The sequence below is a fragment of the Macaca thibetana genome, chromosome 19 (assembly GCF_024542745.1).
Source record: "Macaca thibetana thibetana isolate TM-01 chromosome 19, ASM2454274v1, whole genome shotgun sequence".
Taxonomy (NCBI): Eukaryota; Metazoa; Chordata; class Mammalia; order Primates; family Cercopithecidae; genus Macaca; species Macaca thibetana.
This window is the reverse complement of record NC_065596.1, coordinates 13,702,568-13,723,093: the sequence shown is the minus strand read 5'-3', so window position 1 is coordinate 13,723,093 and position 20,526 is coordinate 13,702,568. Positions and strand designations below refer to the sequence as shown.

Below are 20,526 nucleotides of genomic sequence, written 5' to 3'. Positions count from 1 at the left end.
GGCTGAAGTGCAGTGGCACAGCCTTGGCTCACTGCAACCTCCGCCTCCCGGGTTCAAGCAATTTTCCTGCCTCAGCCTCCTGAGTATCTGGGTTTACAGGTGCCCAACGCCATGCCTGGCTAATTTTTTTTGTATTTTTAGTAGAGACGGGGTTTTACCATGTTGGCCAGGCTGGTCTTAACTTCCTTGTGATCTGCCTGGCTTGGCCTCCCAAAGTGCTGGGATTACAGATGTGAGCCACCATGCCCAGCCTTGATTTGTTTTTTGGGACAGAGTCTCACTCTGTCACCCAGGCTGGAGTTCAGTGGCATAATCACAGCTCACTGCAGCCTTGACCTCCTGGGCTCAAGTGATCCTCCCAAGTAGCTGAAACCACAGGCATGCACCATCATGCCTGGCTAAATTTTAAATATTTTTGTAGAGACAGGCGCTCCCTATGTGGCCCAGGCTAGTCTTGAACTCCCTGAGCTTGAGCAATCCTCCCGCCTTGGCCTCCCTAAGTGTTGGGATTATAGGCATGAGCCACTGTGCCCGGCCCATATTTTGATTATTCCTTGAACTTTCCTAGAAGAAAAATGCTTGGTAATCCAATCTGAGGACACTCATAGTAAAATATTCGTATGAATAGTGGTTTCTAGCCTGGTGTGGTGGCTCACGCCTGTAATCCCAGCAATTTGGGAGCCTGAGGTGGGTGGATCACCTGAAGTCGGGAGTTCGAGATCAGCCTGACCAACATGTAGAAACCCCATCTCTATTTTTATTTTATTTTTATTATTATTATTATTATTTTTTCTTGAGACAGAGTCTCTCTCCGTCGCCCAGGTTGGAGTGCAGTGGCGCAATCTCGGCTCACTGCAAGCTCTGCCTCCTGGGTTCACGCCATTCTCCTGCCTCAGCCTCCTAAGTTGCTGGGACTACAGACGCCTGCCACCATGCCCGGCTAATTTTTTTTTTGAGACAGAGTCTCGCTTTGTCACCCAGGCTGGAGTGCAGTGGTGTGATCTTGGCTCACTGCAAGCTCCGTCTCCCAGGTTCACGCCATTCTCCTCCTTCAGTCTCCCTTGTAGCTGGGACTACAGGTGCCCACCACCACACCCGGCTAATTTTTTGTATTTTTAGTAGAGATGGGGTTTCACCGTGTTAGCCAGGATGGTCTCGATCTCCTGACCTCATGATCTGCCTGCCTCAGCCTCCCAAAGTGCTGGGATTACAGGCGTGAGTCACTGTGCCCGGCCTTATTATTTTTTTTTTGAGACAGAGTCTCGCACTGTTGTCCAGGCTGGAGTGCAGTGGCACAATCTCAGCTCACTGCAACCTCCGCCTCCCGAATTCAAGCAATTCTCCTGCCTCGGTCTCCTGAGTAGCTGAGATTACTGGCCCCCACCACCACGCCCAGCTAATTTTTTTTTTTTTTTTTTTGGTATTTTTGTATTTTTAGTAGAGATGGAGTTTAGCCATGTTGGTCAGGCTGGTCTCGAACTCCTGACTTCATGATCTGCCCATCTTGGCCTCTCAAAGTGCTAGGATTACAATTGTGAGCCACCACACCCGGCCAACCCCATCTCTATTAAAAATACAAAATTAGCTGGGCGTGGTGGCGCATGCCTATAATCCCAGCTACTTGGGAAGCTGAGGCAGGAGAATCACTTGAACTCGCGAGTTGGCGGTTGCCGTAAGCTGAGATTCTGCCATTGGACTCTAGCCTGGGCAACAATAGTGAAACTCCGTCTTAAAAAAAAAAGAAAACAGTGGTTTCTAGGCAGGTTTATGCCTGTAATCCCAGCACTTTGGGAGGCTGAAGCAGGAGATTCACTTGAGTCCAGGAGTTTGAGGATGCAGTGAGCCATGATCAAGCAACTGCATTCCACCCCGGGCAACACGGTGAGATCCCATTGCCAAAAATAAATTTAAGGCCAGGCACCATGCCTCACACCTGTAATGCCAGCACTTTGGGAGGCTGAGGTGGGTGGATCACTTAAGGTGGAATTTGAGACCAGCCTGAACAACATGGTGAAACCCCATCTCTAATAAAAATACAAAATTAGATGGGCATGGTGGCGCATGCCTGTAATCCCAGCTACTTGGGAGGCTGAGGCGGGAGAATCTCTTGAATCTGAGAGGCAGAGGCTGCAGCGAGCTGAGATCGTGCCATTGCACTCCAGCCTGGGCAACAGAGTGAGACTCTGTCTCAAAAAAAAAATTAAATAAATAAATAATAATAATTTTTAAATTATCTGGGGGCCGGGCACAGTGGCTCCCGCCTGTCATCCCAGCACTTTGGGAGGCCAAGGCAGGCAGATCAGGAGGTCAGGGAAGATTGAGACCATCCTGTCTAACAGGATGAAACCCCGTCTCTAGTAAAAATACAAAAACTTGGCCAGGCTTGGTGGTACGTGCCTATAGTCCCAGTTACTTGGGAGGCTGAGGCAGGAGAATCACTTGGACCTGGGAGGCAGAGGTAGCAGTGAGCCGAGATCACGCCACTGCACTCCAGCCTGGGTGACAGAGAGAGACTCCGTCTCAAAAAAAAAAGAAAAAAAATTAGCTGTATGTACCTGTAGTCTCAGCGACTTGGGAGGCTGAGGTGGGAGAATAGCTTGAGCCCAGGAAGCTGAGGCTGCAGTGAGCTACGATGGCACCGCTGCAGTCCAGCCTGTATGACAGAGGTAGACCCTGTCTTAAAGTAATAGTAATATACTCAATGCAACCAAAAAAATAGTGGTTTCTAGCTGGGTGTTGGCATTTTAGGTAGCTTGATTTTTTTTTTTACTTTATCTCCCAAAGTGCTGCGATTACAAGCATGAGCCACCACACCATGCCTGTCTTTTTTTTTTTTTTCGAACCGGAGTCTCACCCTGTCGCCCAGGCTGGAGTGCAGTGCAGTGGCGCAATCTTGGCTCACTGCAACTTCTCCTTCCCGGGTTGGAGTGATTCTCCTGCCTCAGCCTCCCAAGTAGCTGGGACTCAGGCATGTGCCACCATGCCCAGCTAATTTTTTGTATTTTTAGTAGAGACGGGGTTTCACAGTGTTAGCCAGGATGGTCTCGATCTCCTGACCTTGTGATCCACCTGCCTTGGCCTTCCAAAGTACTGGGATTATAGGCGTGAGCCACTGCGCCCGGCCAAGCCTGTCTTTATTTTATAATTATAGTTTGCAAGCTAAGAAGAATGCTGAAAATTTTTTTTTTTTTTTTTTTTTTTTGAGACGGAGTCTCACTCTGTCACCCAGGCTGGAGTGCAGTGGCCGGATCTCAGCTCACTGCAAGCTCCGCCTCCCGGGTTCATGCCATTCTCCTGCCTCAGCCTCCCGAGTAGCTGGGACTACAGGCGCCCGCCACCTCGCCCGGCTAGTTTTTTGTATTTTTTAGTAGAGACGGGGTTTCACCGTGTTAACCAGGATGGTCTCGATCTCCCAACCTCGTGATCCGCCCGTCTCGGCCTCCCAAAGTGCTGGGATTACAGGCTTGAGCCACCGCGCCCGGCCGAATGCTGAAAATTTCTAATGCTGCTCTACATATTAATACCCAGGCCACTCCCGAGAATCACTGTTATAAGGTGGCGAGGGGGTCAGAGGGAGGTCTTAGCCATGCAGCATCCTGACACCTGCTCATTCATTCATTCATTCAACAGCTATCCTGGCTGGGTGTGGTGGCTCACGCCTGTAATCTCAGCACTTTGGGAGGCTGAGGTGGGCGGATCACCTGAGGTCAGGAGCTCGAGACCATCCTGGCCAACATGGCAAAACCCTGTCTCTACTAAAAAATACAAAAATTAGCTGGGCATGGTAGCGGGCACCTGTAATCCCAGCTACTCAGGAGGCTGAGGCAGGGAGAATCTCTTGAACCCTGGAGGTGGAGGTTGCAGTGAGCCCAGATCGTGCCGCTGCACCCCAGCCCGGGTGACAGAGTGAGCCTCCGTCTCAAAAAAAAGAGAAGTTAGACCCTGGCAGCACATGATTATGATTCCAAGTAGGGGGAAAGGGTTCTGGAAGGTCTCCTGTGAAGGTGACACTTGAGCAGAGAGACCTAAAGATGTGTGGGATCAGCCGGGCGCGGTGGCTCAAGCCTGTAATCCCAGCACTTTGGGAGGCCGAGGCGGGTGGATCACGAGGTCAGGAGATCGAGACCATCCTGGCTAACATGGTGAAACCCTGTCTACTAAAAATACAAAAAACTAGCTGGGCGCGGTGGCGGGCGCCTGTAGTCCCAGCTACTCAGAGGCTGAGGCGGGAGAATGGCGTGAACCCGGGAGGCGGAGCTTGCAGTGAGCCGAGATCGCGCCACTGCACTCCAGCCTGGGTGACAGAGTGAGACTCCGTCTCAAAAAAAAAAAAAAAAAAAAAAGGATGTGTGGGATCCAGCCATGGGGAGAGAATGCACCGGGCGGTGGGAACTGCAGGTGTAAAGTCCCTGAAGCAGGGGCTAGAAGAGGCAGCCTCTCAGCCTCGATGTTTGCTTCTGTTAAATGCGGGCAGTTGTAGCGCTTTGCAAAGTTGCAGGAGGCATTGGTGGACGGAGCTTGTGGTTTCCCCCATGCAGGAATCTTTCACTGCTACATGGAGTACTCCCGACTGCGTGGTGAGGCTGGCTCTGATGTCTCTTTGGTGGACCTCGGCTTTCAGACGGATTTCCGGGTGTACCTGCACTTACGGCAGACCTGGTTGGCCTTTAGTGAGTCACAGTCTCCCAATCCTGCCCCGACATGAGGCCTTGGAGGGAGTGGGGAGCCCAGGCGGCTCAGCCTTTGCCCTTTGCAGTGATCATTCTGAGTATCCTTGAAGTCATTATCATCTTGCTGCTCATCTTTCTCCGGAAGAGAATTCTCATCGCGATTGCACTCATCAAAGAAGCCAGCAGGTGGGGGCCGGGTGCCGGGGGTCAGGATGGAGCTGTCCCTAGAGTTGTGTCTTTTGCCCTGATGCCTGTGTCTCTGCTCCTCCCTAGGGCTGTGGGATATGTCATGTGCTCCTTGCTCTACCCACTGGTCACCTTCTTCTTGCTGTGCCTCTGCATCGCCTACTGGGCCAGCACTGCTGTGTATCCACCCCCAGACACCAATCTCTGACCCCAGGGATGTCTAAAGACCAACTTTGCCCAGAAGTGACCTGCATCTTAGGGACAGGGCTGGAAACTGGTGGGATAATGGATTCTTTCCCACGAAAGTCCCTGGGGTCCTCAGTCCTAGACCTCTGCTTCCTTAATGAACCTCCAGCTTCCTGTCCACTTCCAATGAAGCGGTCTATAAGATCTTTGATGATAGCTCCTGCTCACTTACTGCGAAAACCTGCAACCCAGAGGTGGGTGTCCCCAGGGTGGGGAGGGCAGGTATTGCCCCAGAAGGCCCCGGATGATTTTAAACCTCTCACGTCCCCTTGGAGGTTCAGCAAGCAATTGGCTCCTGTTGCATGTCCTGAGCTGGGTGTAGGGGAGAATGCACGGTGGGGAAGAGACTCTCTAACTGGATTGAACAACTTCCCAGGACAACCTGGCTTCCTGTCTTCAACTTGCCCTGGCCTTCACCCTGGGTGCTAAATCACCTATTTTTCCCTCTTTTCTTTTTTTTTTTAATGAGACAGAGTCTCACTCTGTCGCCAGGCTGGAGTGCAGTGGCATGATCTCAGCTCCCTGCAACTTCCAACTCCCTGGTTCAAGCAATTCTCCTGCCTCAGCCTCCCGAGTAGCTGGGATTACAGGCACACACCAGCACGCCAGGCAAATTTTTGTATTTTTAGTAGAGACAGCGTTTCACCATGTTGGTCAGGATGGTCTCGATCTCCTAACCTCGTGATCCACCAGCCTCTGCCTCCCAAAGTGCTGGGATTACAGGCGTGAGCCACCTTGCCCGGCCCATTTTTCCCCATTTCGTTTCCTGTCTCCATTCTCTCTTCTTGACCCTGGTGATGGCCACTTCTTGTTTCTAGAATTCTTTCCTTTGCACAAGCTGTGTTCCAAACCCTTAGTTCCTTCACTTAACTCTGATCCTTATGTCTCCTGTCCTACCTCATGGTTTTCCTGGCCCCACACCTGATGCTCAGAGCCCACTGTGAACCCCTGGCGCCTCTTTTTGGACTCGGTTCTCCCTTCTCTCCCACAGACCTTCCCCTCCTCCAATGAGTCCCGCCTATGCCCCAATGCCCGTTGCCAGTTCGCCTTCTACGGTGGTGAGTCGGGCTACCACCGGGCCCTGCTGGGCCTGCAGATCTTCAATGCCTTCATGTTCTTCTGGTTGGCCAACTTCGTGCTGGCTCTGGGCCAGGTCACACTGGCCGGGGCCTTTGCCTCCTACTACTGGGCCCTGCGCAAGCCGGACGACCTGCCGGCCTTCCCGCTCTTCTCTGCCTTTGGCCGGGCGCTCAGGTGGGCTGGCATTGCGGGCAGGATGGGGTGGAGGACGAGGCCTGGCCCAGCCACCGACCACCCCCTCGGCCCGCAGGTACCACACGGGCTCCCTGGCCTTTGGCGCGCTCATCCTGGCCATTGTGCAGATCATTCGTGTGATACTCGAGTACCTGGATCAGCGGCTGAAAGGTACGGCCCACCCACCACTTGCATTAGCTCCTGTTGGGGGGCGAGGCTGAATAGCAAACCAGGATTGGTTCTTGCTTGGAGGTGGGCGGTGCCAAGATCATAGAGCAGTGATGGATTTCTGTCTATGCCGCGGGGGAGCTCAGGAGTTGGCGTGATTGGGTCCTGCGATGGAGGAGCAAACCAGAGAACCTACTGGGTGGAATTCTTGCTGTTGAGGGGACAGGCCCAAGAGGACTGGCCCACCATTGATTATTGCTAGAGTGAATTGGAGTGGGATATATTTGCGCTGAAGGAAGCACGAATAAAACTGGTTTATTAGCTGAGCGCTGACTCACGCCTATAATCCCAGCACTTTGGGAGGCTGAGGCGAGCGGATCACCTGAGGTCAGGAGACCAGCCTGCCAACATGATGAAACCCCATCTCTACTACAAATACAAAAATTAGCCAGCCATGGTGGTATGCGCGTCTGTAGTCCCAGCTACTCGGGAGGCTGAGAGAGGAGAATCACTTGAACCCCAGAGGTGGAGGTTGCAGTGAGCCGAGATCGAGCGACTGCACTTCAGCCTGGGAAACAGAGCAAGACTCCATTTCAAAAAAAAAAAAAAAAACTGGTTTATTTTTCTTAGAGGAAGGGCTGTGGGGCTGGGATTGATTATACTTTGCTTTAGAGACAGGATCTTTCTCTGTCGTCCAGGCTGGAGTGCAGTGGCACCATCATGGCTTACTGTGGTCTCAAACTCCTGGGCTCAAGTCCCTGTCTCTTTGACAGCATGGACTCAGGAGACCTGAACATTGGCAAGTGTGTGTGATAGGGAAGAGGGGATCCCTTCCATGTCAGGCGGTGTCCCCTCACTTCTGCATCCCTTCCCTTCTCTTCCAGCCGCAGAGAACAAGTTTGCCAAGTGCCTCATGACCTGTCTCAAATGCTGCTTCTGGTGCCTGGAGAAGTTCATCAAATTCCTCAATAGGAATGCCTACATCATGGTGAGTGGGCCTGGGACCCCCAACCAACCCACCAGCTCCTGCTGGGTGAGAGGACCACCCCCCATGCCCACCCAGTGGGTCTGATCTCTCCCTCCCACTCTCCTCCAGATTGCCATCTACGGCACCAATTTCTGCACCTCGGCCAGGAATGCCTTCTTCCTGCTCATGAGAAACATCATCAGGTCAGGAATCAGCACCATCTTCCTCCTGCCACCTCCCTCTTCCCCTAGTCCCTGAAGCCAGCATTAACACCTGCCCCTCACTGTCCCCTGCAGAGTGGCTGTCCTGGACAAAGTTACCGACTTCCTCTTCCTGTTGGGCAAACTTTTGATCGTAGGCAGTGTGGGTAAGTGCCGCCCACCTCGCCTCTCAGGGTGTGGGAGCCTGATTTCTGTCTTCTGTGATGGGTGTCATCTTCTTAGGAGGCTATTTCCTATATCCAGAACCCTTCACCATCTTGCTTTCTTCTCCTTCTCCAGGGATCCTGGCTTTCTTCTTCTTCACCCACCGTATCAGGATCGTGCAGGATACAGCACCACCCCTCAATTATTACTGGGTTCCTATACTGGTATGGACCTCTGGGGAGAGATGGTGGTTTGGGAAGAAAGAGGTGTTGGGATTTGCTTGGTCTTCTTTGACTAGATAAATGTGGCTAGAGGTCAGAGGTGGGGAATTGATTATTTATTCGGACCACAAACTCTTTGTTTGTTTTTGCATCAGAGTCTTGCCCTGTTGCCCTGGCTGGAGTGCAGTTGTGCAATGTTGGCTCACTGCAACCTTTGCCTGCTGGGTTCAAGCGAATTCTCAAGCTTCTGCCTCCCGAGTAGCTGGGATTACGGGCGCCTGCCCCCACACCTGGCTAATTTTTGTATATTTATTTTTAAATTTTAATTTAATTTAATTTAATCTTTTTTTTTTTTTTTTTTTTTTTTTTTTTTTTGAGACAGACTCACTCTGTTGCCCAGGTTGGAGTGCAGTGAAATGATCTTGGCTCACTGAAACCTCTACCTCCCTAGTTCAGGCGATTCTCGTGCCTCAGCCTGCTGATTAGCTGGGATTACAGGCACATGCCACCACACCTGGCTAATTTTTTTTGTTTTTTGTTTTTTGTTTTAGAGACGGAGTCTCGCTCTGTCACCCAGGCTGGAGTGCAGTGGCCGGATCTCAGCTCACTGCAAGCTCCGCCTCCCGGGTTTACGCCATTCTCCTGCCTCAGCCTCCCGAGTAGCTGGGATTACAGGCGCCCACCACCTCGCCCGGCTAGTTTTTTGGTATTTTTTAGTAGAGATGGGGTTTCACCGGGTTAGCCAGGATGGTCTCGATCTCCTGACCTTGTGATCCACCCGTCTCGGCCTCCCAAAGTGCTGGGATTATAGGCTTGAGCCACCGCGCCCGGCCTTTTTGTTTTTTTGAGACAGAGTTTCACTCTTGTTGCCCAGGCTGGAGTGCAATGGGGTGATCTCGGCTCACTGCAACCTCCACCTCCCGGGTTCAAGCAATTCTCCTGCCTCAGCCTCCTGAGTAGCTGGGATTACAGGCATGTGCTATCATGTGTGACTAATTTTATATTTTTAGTAGAGACTGGGTTTCTCCATGTTGGTCAGGCTGGTCTCGTACTCCCAACCTCAGGTGATCCTCCCGCCTCGGCCTCCCACAGTGCTGGGATTATGGGCATGAGCCATCACACCTGGCTAATTTTTGTATATTTAATAGAGATGGGGTTTCACCATGTTGGCTGGGATGGTCTCAAACTCCTGATCTCAAGTGATCCGCCTGCCTCAGGCTCACAGAGTGCTGGGATTGCAGGTGTGACCCACCACCCCCGACCTCGGACCACAGACATTATTGAGCACCTACTGTGTATTCAGCATTGAGGTGGAGGGCTTCCCTCTAAAGGCCTTAGAGTTTGGGGGTAAACAGATATTCCTCCATAATGATATTGGTGAATGTATGATTGCAGACTGGGATACGTCACTAGTATGTATAGCACAGGGAACCGTTTGAACCTGTGGTGGGGGATCTGGGCAGGTGTGGGGGTCCAGGTGGTGCCATGCAGGTGATGTTGGATTCGAGATCTGAAGCTGTAGGCAATATCCAGGCAGAGGGAACAGCAAGTACAGTGGCCCTGAGGTGCGAGTGTGCCAGGAACAGTAAGGAAAGCAGTGGGGCTGATGTGGAAGGAGTAAAGAAGTGGAGATAGGGACCGGGTGCGGTGGCTCACACCTGTAATCCCAGCACTTTGGGAGGCTGAGACAGGTGGATCACTTGAGGTCAGGAGTTTGAGACTAGCCTGGCCAGCATGGCGAAACCCCATCTCTACAAAAAAATACAAAAATTAGCTGGGTGTGGTTGCAGGCGCCTGTAATCCCAGCTACTCAGGAGGCTGAGGCAGGAGAATTGCTTGAACCTGGGAGGCAGAGGTTGCAGTGAGCCGAGATCATGACACTGCACTCCAGCCTCAGTGACAGAGTGCTCTGTCTCAAAAAAAAAAAAAAAAAAAAGGTGGCGATACGGCCAAGGAGGTAATAAGGCTGTGGAGTGATTGAGCCTTCATTGCAAGGGCAGTATTGTACCTCAGTGTAGGTCTTGAAGCCCAGTGACCTAGTTTCTTATCTTGGATCCTCTATTTGCTAGTTCTAAGATGAGGAAGAGTAATCTTGGGCAAGTTATTTAATCCCTCTAAGGTCCACTGACTTTTTTTTTTTTTTTTTTTTAGATATGGAGCCTTGCTTTGTCACCCAGGCTGGAATGCAATGGAGTGATCTCTGCTCACACAACCTCCACCTCCCGGGTTCAAGCGATTCTCCTGCCTCAGTTCCCCTAGTAGCTGGGATTACAGGCACATGCCACTGTGCTCGGCTAATTTTTGTATTTTTAGTAGAGATGGGGTTTCACCCTGTTGGTCAGGCTGGTCTCGAACTCCTGACTTCAGGTGATCCACCCACCTCAGCCTTCCAAAGTGTTGGGATTACAGGCATGACCCCTTATGCCTGGCCATGATTTCATTGTATTGAATTTGTATTTTATTTTATTTTTATTTATTTATTTATTTTTTGAGATGGAGTCTCACTGTGTCGCCCAGGCTGGAGTGCTGTAGCGCGATCTTGGCTCACTGCAAGCTCCACCTCCTGGGTTCACGCCATTCTCCTGCCTTAGCCTCCTGAGTAGCTGGGACCACAGGTGCCTGCCACCATGCCTGGCTAATTTTTTTGCATTTTTAATAGAGACAGAGTTTCACTGTGTTAGCCAGGATGGTCTTGAACTCCTGACCTCGTGATCCACCTGCCTCAGCCTCCCAAAGTGCTGGGATTACAGGTGTGACCCACCATGCCTGGCGAATTTTTATTTTAATATAATAGAGATAGGCCGGGTGTGGTAGCTCACACTCTACTATAATAATAATAATGATAATAATAATAGAGGCAGGGTCTCCCTCTATTGCCCAGGCTGGTCTCGAGCTCTGGGCTCAAGGGATCCTCCCGCCTCAGCCTCCCAAAGTGCAAGGACTACATGTATGAGCCATCACACCCAGCCATGTCTACTGACTTCAGTCAACAAATGTTTATCTAGCAGCTACTTAGGCCCTGTGAGTCTTCAGATTGCTATGGATGTAGCAGTAAATGGGACTGGGTCTAGTGAGGATGTGGGCATTAAACCTGGAAAGCCCTAAACATGCATAAAATTGCAGCTACACCAAGAGCTCAGGAGGGGTGCCCAGTGCTAGGAGGACATAAAATAGGCTCTAGAGGCCGGGCATGGTGGCCCACACTTTGGGAGGCCAACGTGGGCAGATCATGAACGTCGCGAGATCGAGACCATCCTGGCTAACACAGTGAAACCCCGTCTCTACTAAAAATACAAAAAAACTAGCCGGGCGAGTTGGCAAGCACCTGTAGTCCCAGCTACTTGGGAGGCTGAGGCAGGAGAATGGTGTGAACCCGGGAGGCGGAGCTTGCAGTGAACTGAGATCCGGCCACTGCACTCCAGCCTGGGCGACAGAGCAAGACTCCGTCTCAAAAAAAAAAAAAAAAAAAATTAGTCAGGTGTGCTGGCACGTACTTGTAGTCCCAGCTACTCAGGAGGCTGAGGCAAGAGAATCACTTGAACCCGGGAGGTGGAGGTTGCAGTGAGCCAAGATCATACCACTGCACTCCAGCCTGGACAACACAGCAAGATTCCATCTCAGGAAAAAAAAAAAAAAAAAAAAAAAAAAGGCTCTCAGCCAGACGCAGGGGCTCACATGTATAATCCCAGCACTTTGGGAGGCCAAGGCAGGCAGATCGCTTGAGCTCAGGAGTTTGAAACCAGGCTGGGCAACATGGCAAAACCTCATCTCTACAAAAAAAAAAAATATATACAAAAATTAGCTGGGTATGGTGGCACATGCCTATAGTCCCAGCTACTTGTAAGCCTGAGGTGTGAGTATCACTTGAGCTACTTGTAAGCCTGAGGTGTGAGTATCAAGGCTGCAGTGAGCTGAGATGGTGCCACTGCACTCCAGCCTGAGCAACACAGTGAGACCCTGTCTCAAAAAAAAAATAAAATAAAAATAGAAAAGCCCGGCCGGGCGCGGTGGCTCAAGCCTGTAATCCCAGCACTTTGGGAGGCCGAGACGGGCGGATCACGAGGCCAGGAGATCGAGAGACGATCCCGGCTAACACGGTGAAATCCCATCTCTACTAAAAAATACAAAAAAACTAGCCGGGCGAGGTGGCGGGCGCCTGTAGTCCCAGCTACTCAGGAGGCTGAGGCAGGAGAACGGCGTAAACCCGGGAGGCGGAGCTTGCAGTGAGCTGAGATCCGGCCACTGCACTCCAGCCTGGGTGACAGAGCAAGACTCTGTCTCAAAAAAAAAAAAAAAAAGAAAAGCCCACTCTATGTGTCATAGGTGGTTTCCTGGAGGAGGTGGAACTTGAGAATTTGCTCTTTGAGCTGAAAGCAGAAGGTTGATGAGGCATAAATTAGATTTAAGTCAGGGCAATAGCACATGCAGAGGCCCAGGGGTTAAATAAAGCAAGGATGAGACTGGGTGCGGTGGCTTATACCTGTAGTCCCAGCACTTTGGGAGGCCAAGGTGGGCGAATCTCTTAAGCCCAGGAAGGGTAATGGATAACGTGGCAAAAACCCATCTCTACAAAAAATACAAAGGTTAGCCAGGCATGGTGGTGCACATCTGTAATCCCAGCTACTCCGGAGGCTGAGGTGGGAGGATCACTTGAGCCCAGGAGGCAGAGTTTGCAGTGAGCCGAGATCACGCCACTACACTCCAGCCTGGGCTACAGAGTGAGATCGTGAGACCCTGTCTCAAAAAAAAAAAAAAAAGGCCAGGTGCGGTGGCTCACGCCTGTAATCCCAGCACTTTGGGAGGCCAAGGCAGGTGGATCACCTGAGGTCAGGAGTTTGAGACCAGCCTGGCCAACATGGTGAAACTCCATCTCTACTAAAAATACAAAAATGAGCCTGGCGTGGTGGCGCATGCCTGTAGTCCCAGCTCCTCGGGAAGCTGAGGCAGAACGGCTTAAACTCGGGAGACGGAGGTTGCAGTGAGCCGAGATCACGCCATGGTGCTCCAGCCTAGGTGACAGAGTGAGACTCCGTCTCAAAAAAGAAAAAAAGAGAGGAAGAGAGAGAAAGAGGGCTTTGTGTATATCGCGGGGCCCTGCCAGCGGGGGTGAGGGGTTGGGATGTCATTAATCCAAAGAAGGTTTCTCAGCAGGGGAAGGACGTGGTCCCAGCGTAGGAGAGACACAGTGGGTGGGGGCTGCTCTGGGAAGGACGTGGAGCAGGGACGGCTTGTTTCTCCTTGCCCAGACGGTGATCGTTGGCTCCTACCTGATTGCACATGGTTTCTTCAGCGTCTATGGCATGTGTGTGGACACACTGTTCCTCTGCTTCTGTGAGTGACCCCTCACCCCAAACCTTGCTGGGCCCCAAATCCCTTCTTCCCACTGGGCATCACATCACCCTCCAACGGGGCACCACGGTCGCCTGCCCCCAGCTTCCCCGGGGCTTGGCTTCCCTCGTCCTGGGTCCCCAGCCTGTCTTCCTGGTTTCCTTTTGCGCTTAGAAGCAACTCCAACCTCCTGTCCACTTGCCCAGGCTGCAGCCTGGACGCTGCCCTGGAGCCCACCCGCGCTTCGCAGTTTCTGGCTTTGATGGGGGGGGGATCTGTGGCTGCCACTAACTCTGGTTTCTCCAACTGTTTTTTTTGTTTGTTTGTTTTTTTCGTCTCTCTTCCTCTCCTCCATGCCTGCTGGCTTCCCTGTTCTTCCCTGCCTCCCTCTTTCCCTCCCTTCCTGACCACCCCATTTTCCCCCTGCCGGTTCCCGGGGGGAGCCCAGGTGAGGACCTGGAAAGGAATGACGGCTCTCAGGAGCGACCCTACTTCATGTCGCCCGAGCTGAGAGACATCCTGTTGAAGGGGAGTGCGGAGGAGGGGAAGCGGGCGGAAGCCGAGGAGTAGAGAGTGAGGGAGGCTGGCGTGGGGGCCAGGTTTCCTCCATGTAGACTGGGGGTGCATGAAGCGGGGGGGCTTCCTGGCCTGGGAGTGTGGGGATCCTGTGTGTTCCTCGGAGCCCACTACAGTCTGCCCCTCTCTGGTCCCAGTGTGTCTGCTTTCTAACCCTCTGAGGCTTCTCTGTGACCCTTGTCCACCCACCCTGTCCCCGGAGGCCCCTGCCCGTGGGCTCCCCTCATGCCTCCTGCTCTGGGACCTCTCTCCGCAGTGGAGGACCTGGAGAGGAATGACGGCTCGGCCGAGAGGCCTTACTTCATGTCTTCCACCCTCAAGAAACTCTTGAACAAGACCAACAAGAAGGCAGCAGAGTCCTGAAGGCCCCGCGCTCCTCACCTCTCAAGGAGCCTCACGCCGCAGGGTGCTCAGTAGCTGGGTCTGTTCCCCCAGCCCCTTGGGCTCACCCGAAGTCCTATCACTGCCGCTCCGCCCCCTCCCCATGAGCCAGATCCCACCAGTTTCTGGACCTGGAGAGTCCGGGGTATCTCCTTCTTATGCCAAGGGGCGCTTGGAGTTTTCATGGTTGCCCCTCAAGACTACGAGAAATGAGTAAAAACCCAGTGGGGCCTCTTGCTGTCTGGGACGGCATGTGGCCCGACCTCCGCAAGCTCCCTCATGCTTCCTGCCCCCGTTTACACGACAACGGGCCAGACCACAGGAAGGATGGTGTTTGTGTCTGAGGGAGCTGCTGGCCGCAGTGAACACCCACGTTTATTCCTGCCTGCTCTGGCCAGGACTGAACCCCTTCTCCATACCTGAACAGTTGGCTCCAGGGCCACCAGAAGCATTTCTTTATTATTATTATTTTTTAACCTGGACATGCATTAAAGGGTCTATTAGCTTTTTTTCCATCTGTCTCAACAGCTGAGATGGGGCCGCCAAGGAGTGCCTTCCTTTTGCTCCCTCCTAGCTGGGAGTGACTGGGGTGGGGGTGTGTGTGCCCAGGTGGGGGTATCTCCTGGCTGGGAAGGAGGGAGCGGGAGGGAGACTTTTGCTTGCAGGGGTTGGCAGTGGAGAGCGGGCTGGAGAGGAGATCGCTAATAGCTGTTTAATGGAAACCTGCTGGGCTGGAGGGAGTTAGGCTGAATTTCCCGACTTCCTCTGCCAGTTATTGACACAGCTCTCTTTGTAAGAGAGGAAAGAAACTGAACCCACCCAAGGGATGATTTCAGGGGGAGAGGTGGAGGGCAGATGCCCTGGGCAAACCCGGCCCCTCTGCCCACACACCTCACTTGATGATCCTTTTGCCAAACTTGTCGAACTCAGGGGACCTGGCTTCCCGGTTGCCCCTCTGCCATATTCCAAGGCCCCCTCAGACTTCATGTCTCTGCTCATCAGCACTGTCCCAGGATCCTGGAGAGGGAGAACCCCCGACCCCAGGGGAAAGAAGGGGGGGTCTCCCCTTTCCTGTGTCTGCGCCAGCCCTGCCCCCATTGCGTCTGCACACCCCTGCGTGTAACTGCATTCCAACCACTAATAAAGTGCCTATTGTACAGGTCCAGGCCTGGTGTGTTTGTGGGGGGCAGTGAGCCAGTGGGCGGCTGGTAGGGGGAACCCCCACTTCCAAGGCCCTAGGAGTCTCTGAGCTGTGGCGATTCTCTCAACAGGCAGGAGGAGGGGGCCGGAAACCCACTGGCTGCTGGCTCTGCCTGAATTCCAACCTTCAGGCAGCTCAGATTTCCCCTGATTAGGCCCTAATCCCTGGATTCCAGAAGGCAGAGGCAGCCTGTCCACCTCCCCTATCACCCATCCTGGACACGTGCCCCCAGGGCCCAGGCACCTGAGGTCCTGCAGTCTATGCTCCCCAGCTACTTTGGATCTGCGAAGGGACCGCCCTTGGGGTGGGCCCTGCTGCCTGGAAGCTCGCTGCTGCCCCCTCGTGCCAGCTGCCTGTGTCAGTCACCTCCAGACAATCCGCCCCAATATTTCAACTGTCTTTGCTCTCCACTCCCCCTTCTCGGGGAATTTTTCTTCAATATCCACTTTTTTTTTTTTTTTTTTTTTTTCAGACAGTCTTGCCCTGTTACCCAGGCTGGAGTGCAATGGTGCAATCTCAGCTCACTGCAACCTCCGCCTCCCGGGTTCAAGTGACTCTCCTGCCTCAGCCTCCCAAGTAGTTGGGATTACAGGTGCATGCCACCACGCCTGGCTAATTTTTTTGTTTTTAGTAGAGGCGGGGTTTCGCCATGTTGGGCAGGTTGGTCTCGAATTCCTTACTTCAGGTGATCTGCTCGCCTCGGCCTCCCAAAGTGCTGGGATTACAGGTGTGAGAGCCACCTCGCCCAGCCTTTTTTTTTTTTTTTTTTTTTTTTTTTTTTTTTTTTTTTTTTTTTTTTTGGAGACAGGGTCTCACTCTGTGGACGAAGCTTAAGTGCAGTGGTGCAATCATGGCTCACTGCAGCCTCAGGTGATCCTCCCACCTTAGCCTCCTGAGTAGCTGGGATGGCAGGTACACACCACACCTAAGTTTTGTATTTTTTGTGGAGATTGGGTTTTACCATATTGCCCATGCTTTTTTTGTTTGTTTGTTTTTGAGACAGAGTCTCCCTTTGTGGCCCAGGCTGGAGTGCAGTGGCACAGTCTCAGCTCACTAAACCTCCCGGGTTCAAGTGATTCTCGTGCTTTAGCCTCCCGAGTAGCTGGTATTACAGGCACTCACCACCACATCCAACTAATTTGTTTGTTTGTTTGTTTTTGAGACGGAGTCTTGCTCTGTTGCCCAGGCTGGAGTGCAGTGGCGTGATCTCAGCTCACTGCAAGCTCCGCCTCCTGGGTTCACGCCACTCTCCTGCCTCAGCCTGGGCGATAGGGCGAGACTCCGTCTCAAAAAAAAAAAAAAAAAAAAAAAAAAAAGCTCCTGGCAGCCAGGCGCAGTGGCTCACACCTATAGTCCCAGCACTTTGGGAGGCTGAGGAGGGCGAATCACGAGGTCAGGAGTTCAAGACCAGCCTGGCCAACATGGTGAAAACCTGCCGCTACTAAAAATACAAAAATTAGCCAGGCATGGTGGCACACACCTGTAATCCCAGCTACTTGGGAGGCTGAAGCAAGAGAATTGCTTGAACCCAGGAGGCAGAGTTTGTGGTGAACCAAGATGACACTATAGAACTCCAGCCTGGGCAACAGAGTGAAACTGTCTCAGAAAAAAAAAAAAAAAAAAAAAAAATGGTGGTACGATACGTATAGCACAAAATTTGCCATCTCCATCTCTTTTTTATTAAGCAACTGGGTCTCACTATGTTACCTAGGCTGGCCTTGAACTCCTGGACTGAAGGGATCATCCCGCCTCAGCCTTCCGAGTAGCTGGGATGACAGGCACTCGCCACTGTGCCTGGTTTCTGTTTAATTTTTCGAGGAACCACCATAGTGTTTTCTGGCTTCATGCTTTGGCTCCACTTTCTTCTAGGTTGGCTCCACTCTCTGCCAAGTTCCTTTATCTGGGTATATTCCCTGCCTCCAACCACACTGTGCTGTGATAGTTAATTTTAGGTGTGAACTTGGCTGGATTAGAAAATACCCAGATTTGAGCTGTGATGTAAAAATAAGACAAAGAAAAAAAAAAAACAGTGGCTGGGCTCAGTGGCTCGCACCTACAATCAGCATTTTGGGAGGCCGAGGTGGGCAGATGGCTTGAGCTTGATTGAGTTTGATCGAGACAAGCCTGGGCAACATGTGGAAAGCTTGTCTCAACCAAAAATATGAAAATTAGCAGGGTGTGGTGGTCACGCACATGTTGTCCCAGCTACTCAGGAGGATGAAGTAAGAGGGTCACTTTAGCCCAAGAGGGGCAGTGAGCTTAGATCACACTACTGTGCTCCAGCCTGGGTGACAGAGCAACACCTTCTCTGATAAAGCATTACTTCTGGGTGAGCGTCATCCAATCTGCAGGGCTCCGATAGAACAGAAAAAGGAGAGAAAGGATTTTCCTCCCCAGAGCTGGGACACCCTCCTCCTCCTGTCTTGACAAGACTTATACTAGTGATCCCTGGTTCTCAGGCCTTCGACCTTGGACTTGGAATTACACCATTGGTGTCCCTGGCTCTGAAGCTTTAGGATTCAGACGGAACCTCACTACTGGTTTTCCAGGGTCTCCAGCTACTGGAGCTACTGGCTTTAGGGTCTGCAATGTGTGTGGTAGGACATCTCAGCCTCCATGATCACATGAGCCAATTATCCTACTAAATCCCCTCTCATCTACCTGCCTCCTATTAGCTTTCTTTGGAGAAACCTAATAATACACACATCATACATTTTCCTGGCTCTCTTTTTTTTTTTTTTGAGATGGAGTCTCCCTCTGTCGCCCAGGCTGGAGTGCAGTGGTGCGATCTCAGCTCACTGCAAACTCCGCCTCCCAGGCTCACACCATTCTGCTGCCTCAGCCTCCTGAGTAGCTGCGACCACAGGCGCCAGCCACCATCTCCGGCTAATTTTTTTTTTTTTTTTTTGTATTTTTAGTAGAGACAGGGTTTCACTGTGTTAGCCAGGATGGTCTTGATCTCCTGACCTCGTGATCTGCCTGCCTTGGCCTCCCAAAGTGCTAGGATTACAGGCATGAGCCACTGCGTCCAGCCACATTTTCCTGGCTTTAAGATGAGAAGTCTTCTCTTTTTTTGAGACAAGAGTCTTGCTCTGTTGCCCAGGCTGGAGTGCAGTGGCATGATCTCAGCTGACTGCAACCTCTGCCTCTCAGATTTAAGCGATTCTCCCACGCCTCAGCCTCCCGAATAGCTGGGATTACAGGCGCCCGCCACCATGCCTGGCTAATTTTTGTATTTTTAGTAGAGATGGGGTTTCACCATCTTGGCCAGGCTGGTCTTGAACTCTTGAACTGTTGCCACCCACCTCTGCCTCCCATAAGTGCTGGGATTACAGGGCCATAGAAGTCTTTTCTTGCTCCTAAGTCTCAGGCCTGGAGCTCACTGACTCTGACCAACCTGATTATGATCATTTACTCATTGTAAATCATTGAATGAATCATTCTGGTCAAAGTATGGGTCTAGTTTGGGAGTCAGGCAGTGGGGACCTGCCATCTGGACAACAGTTTGATGAAGGGAGAGGAATGGTTCCCCAACGACTGTGGTCATCCCAGTGTCCATCCCAGAGTGGTAACCAATGTCCACCCTGGGGGGAGTAAGAAGGGAACAGGCATATGACAAAAAGCTTTCAAGAGGGAAGTTAACTGGATGTGATTGGGACAGCCGGTGGAATCTTTCAAGATGAGGAAGACAATGAATAGAGAGGCTGTAAGGACAGCAGAGTCACTGAGAGCGACAGGACCTGTCTAGACAGAGGGATTGCAAGAGGGGGATGACCTCAATCTTCAACCAATGAGCGGGAGGGAGGGAAGAGAGAAGAAGGAACAGCCAGTTGACAGATGATGTCACTAAGGCAAGGAGGGGAGAATGGTGTTGTATATAGGGTTTGTGACCACTGAGTGGTGGAAGGGCAAGGGCAGAGGTGGGAGGTTGGGTCAGGATAGCAGTTCAGTAAGACAGGGCAGATGGCATCTTGCGTCTTCCATCCTTTATGGTGACCAAGGACTAGGAGCCTGATGGATGGGGTTTATTGGAAGGTTGGCCTGAAAACTTTTTACTTCAAAAAATTTTTTTTTTCTTTTTATTTTCTTAGACACAGTCTCGATGTCACCCAGGCTGGAATGGGGGGTGGCTCAATCTCGGCTCACTGCAACCTCTACGTCCCAGGTTCAAGCAATTCTCGTGCCTCAGCCTACCGAGTAGCTGGAATTACAGGCGCCGGCCATCATGCCCAGCTAATTTTTGTACTTTTAGTGGAGACAGAGTTTTATCATGTTGGCCAGGGTGGTCTTGAACTCCTGACCTCAAGTGATCCACCAGTCTCAGCGCCCCCAAAGTGCTGGGATTACAAGTATGAGCCACGGCACCCGGCCTTCTTTTTGTTTTTATTCTTGAAAACTTTTTTTTTTTAAATGTAGAGATGGGGCTGGGTGCGGGTAGCTCACACCTGTAATCCCAGCACGTTGGGAGACCAAGGTGTGTGGATAACTTGAGGTCAGGAGTTTGAGACCAGCCTGGCCAACATGAAACCCAGTCTCTACTAAAAATACAAAAACTAGCTGGGCATGGTATTGTACGCCTGCAATCCCAGTGACTTGGGAGGCTGAGGCAGAATTGCTTAAACCCAGGAAGTGGAGGTTGCAGTAAGCTGAGATCGTATCATTGCACTCCAGCTGGGGCTACAGAACAAGACTCCATCTCATAAATCAATAGAATAGAATAGAATAGAATAGAATAGAATAGAATAGAATAGAATAGAATAGAATAGAATAGAATAGAATAGAATAGAAGAATAGAATAGAATAGAATAGAATAGAATAGAATAGAATAGAACAAAATAGGAGATGGGGTCTCACTATGTTGCCCAGACTGGCCTTGAACTCCTGGGCTCAAGCAATCCCCCTGCCTCAGCCTCCCAAAGTATAAGATTACAGGTGTGAGTCACCGTGCCTGGCGAAGACAGCA

The 20,526-nt window shown here is 51.6% G+C and overlaps 1 protein-coding gene across 3 annotated transcripts in view; it reads left to right on the top strand.

The window, feature by feature from the left end:
* The window catches only part of SLC44A2 (solute carrier family 44 member 2), a 238,175-nt gene extending 222,650 nt beyond the window's left edge, over positions 1 to 15,525 (top strand). For 2 of the 3 annotated variants that reach the window (XM_050770231.1, XM_050770230.1), the window contains 12 exons: positions 4,539 to 4,670; positions 4,757 to 4,856; positions 4,944 to 5,036; positions 5,212 to 5,296; positions 6,094 to 6,356; positions 6,433 to 6,527; positions 7,409 to 7,512; positions 7,621 to 7,694; positions 7,788 to 7,858; positions 7,992 to 8,080; positions 13,324 to 13,408; positions 14,238 to 15,525. In XM_050770231.1, the coding sequence (XP_050626188.1) occupies positions 4,539 to 4,670; positions 4,757 to 4,856; positions 4,944 to 5,036; positions 5,212 to 5,296; positions 6,094 to 6,356; positions 6,433 to 6,527; positions 7,409 to 7,512; positions 7,621 to 7,694; positions 7,788 to 7,858; positions 7,992 to 8,080; positions 13,324 to 13,408; positions 14,238 to 14,344 (1,298 nt within the window). In that variant the 3' untranslated portion in view covers positions 14,345 to 15,525. Of the gene's footprint in view, positions 1 to 4,538; positions 4,671 to 4,756; positions 4,857 to 4,943; positions 5,037 to 5,211; positions 5,297 to 6,093; positions 6,357 to 6,432; positions 6,528 to 7,408; positions 7,513 to 7,620; positions 7,695 to 7,787; positions 7,859 to 7,991; positions 8,081 to 13,323; positions 13,409 to 13,853 lie in introns of all 3 variants that reach the window. The other variant, XM_050770229.1, reaches the window with a different exon arrangement.
* The last annotated feature ends 5,001 nt before the right edge of the window (positions 15,526 to 20,526 follow it).